This window comes from Drosophila santomea, unplaced genomic scaffold (genome assembly GCF_016746245.2).
Source record: "Drosophila santomea strain STO CAGO 1482 unplaced genomic scaffold, Prin_Dsan_1.1 Segkk69_quiver_pilon_scaf, whole genome shotgun sequence".
NCBI lineage: Eukaryota > Metazoa > Arthropoda > Insecta > Diptera > Drosophilidae > Drosophila > Drosophila santomea.
In genome coordinates this window covers 1217171-1219439 of record NW_025319001.1, presented here as the reverse complement: position 1 = coordinate 1219439, position 2269 = coordinate 1217171, and the positions used below count along the sequence as shown (strand labels likewise).

The window sequence follows — 2269 nt, the reverse complement described above, 5'->3', positions numbered from 1 at the left end:
AAGGTTTGCGCTGCATTGCGCAGTCCAGGTGGCATGCCGACGAATTCGAAAAGGCCGAACGGTGTAGTGACAGCTGTTTTTGGAATATCATCTGGCGCGACTGGGATCTGGTGGTAGGCACGCACCAAATCGATTGTGGAGAAAACCGAGCATCCATGCAGACGTTGAAGAATGTCTTCCCCATGGGGAATCGGGTAGCGATCTGGAATAGTGGAAGCATTAAGTTTACGATAATCACCAGTAGTGCGCCATTCGCTGCTCTTCTTGGGGACCAAATGAATAGGACTGGCCCATTGGCTGCTGGAGGGACGAATCACTCCTTGCTGGAGTAAGAGATCGAAGTCCCGGCGTGCCGCTTTTAATTTTTCGCCTGTCAGCCTTCTTGGCTTGTCGAAAACAGGTGGGCCAGTTGTTTGAATGTAATGCGCAACCTCATTATGAATGCGGGTTGCTAAAGGCGCATTAGGACGAGTGATCTGCACAAAGCGACTAAGAAGATTGGAGTACGGGCGATCTATTCCACTGAAACTTTGCACGTTGATTGTAGAAACGTTGTAAAGTTTTGCTTCTGCAACTTCTCCTTTGGTCGAAACAGCTTTTGAGGGATCCATAAGGCGTTTACCCTTGAGGTCGAGGATGAGGCCGTGGTGCGTGAGGAAATCTGCTCCGATGATTGCTGATTGGACGTTCGCAACGACGAACGACCAGGTGAACTTACGCTGTAGGTTGAGACCAAAAGTTAGATTTAGCGTGCCGTATGTATCAATTATAGACGTGTTGGCCGCGAAGAGTTTGAAGTCGTCTTTGCGACGATGCATTCCCTTGATTATCGAAACAGGTATGAGTGAGATGACTGATCCGGAATCAATAAGGAATTTTATGTTGGTATTACGATCGATTATGTGAAGTCGGTACTCCTTTGAGAGGCGAGTGCTTGGAGATTTGCTGTCACCAGTCGCCTGAACAGATGACAGCTTCTTTAGTTTCCCTGCTGTGGCACCCAGGCACAGGGCGAGGAGCATTTTCGTGCATTTGGTCCGAATTTGGCATGATAAAAGCAGACACGTGGTGATCGGAGTTGCTGCTCGTTGCGATCGGCTGGGCAAGAATGGCTGGAGGGCTGCATGTTCTGGAGACGAGTTAAAGAGGCCTTGATGGCAGCGATGTCGCGTTTCAAGTCGTCCACGACACTTGTGCCAGCTGCCGGCGGGTATTCGCGGGTGTTGCCTCTGAATTGTGCCGAGGAGGGCCCAGCAGCCATGACAAAAGAACCCGATTCCTCTTCCATGAGATCGTCAGCGAGTGCAGCTTGCGCTTCCAAAGTTGCTGAGCGTAGGAGCTTCAAACTCCGTTGTACGTGCTGCGGTAGCTGAGAGAGCCAGCGGACTCGCAAGGCGTCTGCAGACGCGCGACCGTCAGCAAGAGTTGTCATTTGCCGAAGGAGCTGCGAGGGCTTCTTGTCCCCAAGGTCAAGCTCCAGCAAAGCGCGCTGCAACTGTCTGTCCGGTGATTCCGTAAAGCGCTTGATGATAATCTCCTTCAGGTGCTCGTATTTGTTGACTTCCGAGGGTTGCACCAGAACATCAGATACTTCAGTCATTATATCAGCATCCAAAGCACTGATTAAATGGTAGTAGCGCGTGTTATCTGAAGAAATGCGGCTGCATTGAAATTGCGCTTCGATCTGCATAGCTTGATGACGCCAACCGACTCGACGACAGGAATAACGGTGCCTGCGCTGTTGCCGCATTGAATTTCACCAGCGTCAGGCGAAGTTGGCGGTGCAGGCGAACAATCTCCGGTATTCATTTTGTTTATTGCGGGGTCACCAATATGGTAACTTAAGTAGTTACTGCTTTATTTAATTCGAAATACAATATAATGTTGACTTGATGCCGTAAGCTTGTTGCGCGGCGGGGTTGAAGTCCAGAGTGGCCAGTCTGACGATATCAGAAGATATCGTCATCCAGGAAAGGTCTTGGCGTTAGTACTTGTTTACGCCGTGTTGCCAGACTGGGTTTTAGTCTGGGCGCCACAGTCTTATTTGGAATCCGGCATCCAGTGGAGTTGCAGCTGCTCTACACTCCTTAATACCGTGCCGCTGAAGTAGATTTTCAATATACTGGCTCTGACTTAACGTTATCTCGCCCAGCTCGCCTTCTCGCTGAACTTCCAGTCCAAGAAACATATTCAACTGTCCATGATATACACATTTGAAAGATTGAGCGAATTTTCCTTTTATGCTCATAAGATCATTTTTATCTTGACA

At 49.3% G+C, this 2269-nt stretch overlaps 1 protein-coding gene across 1 annotated transcript; it reads right to left on the bottom strand.

Moving 5' to 3' along the window:
* Window positions 1-979: 979 nt before the first annotated feature.
* Window positions 980-1600, bottom strand: LOC122756608. Its single transcript, XM_044006698.1, has one exon. The coding sequence runs from the start codon at window positions 1598-1600 to the stop codon at window positions 980-982; it is 621 nt and encodes a 206-aa protein (XP_043862633.1).
* Window positions 1601-2269: the final 669 nt, after the last annotated feature.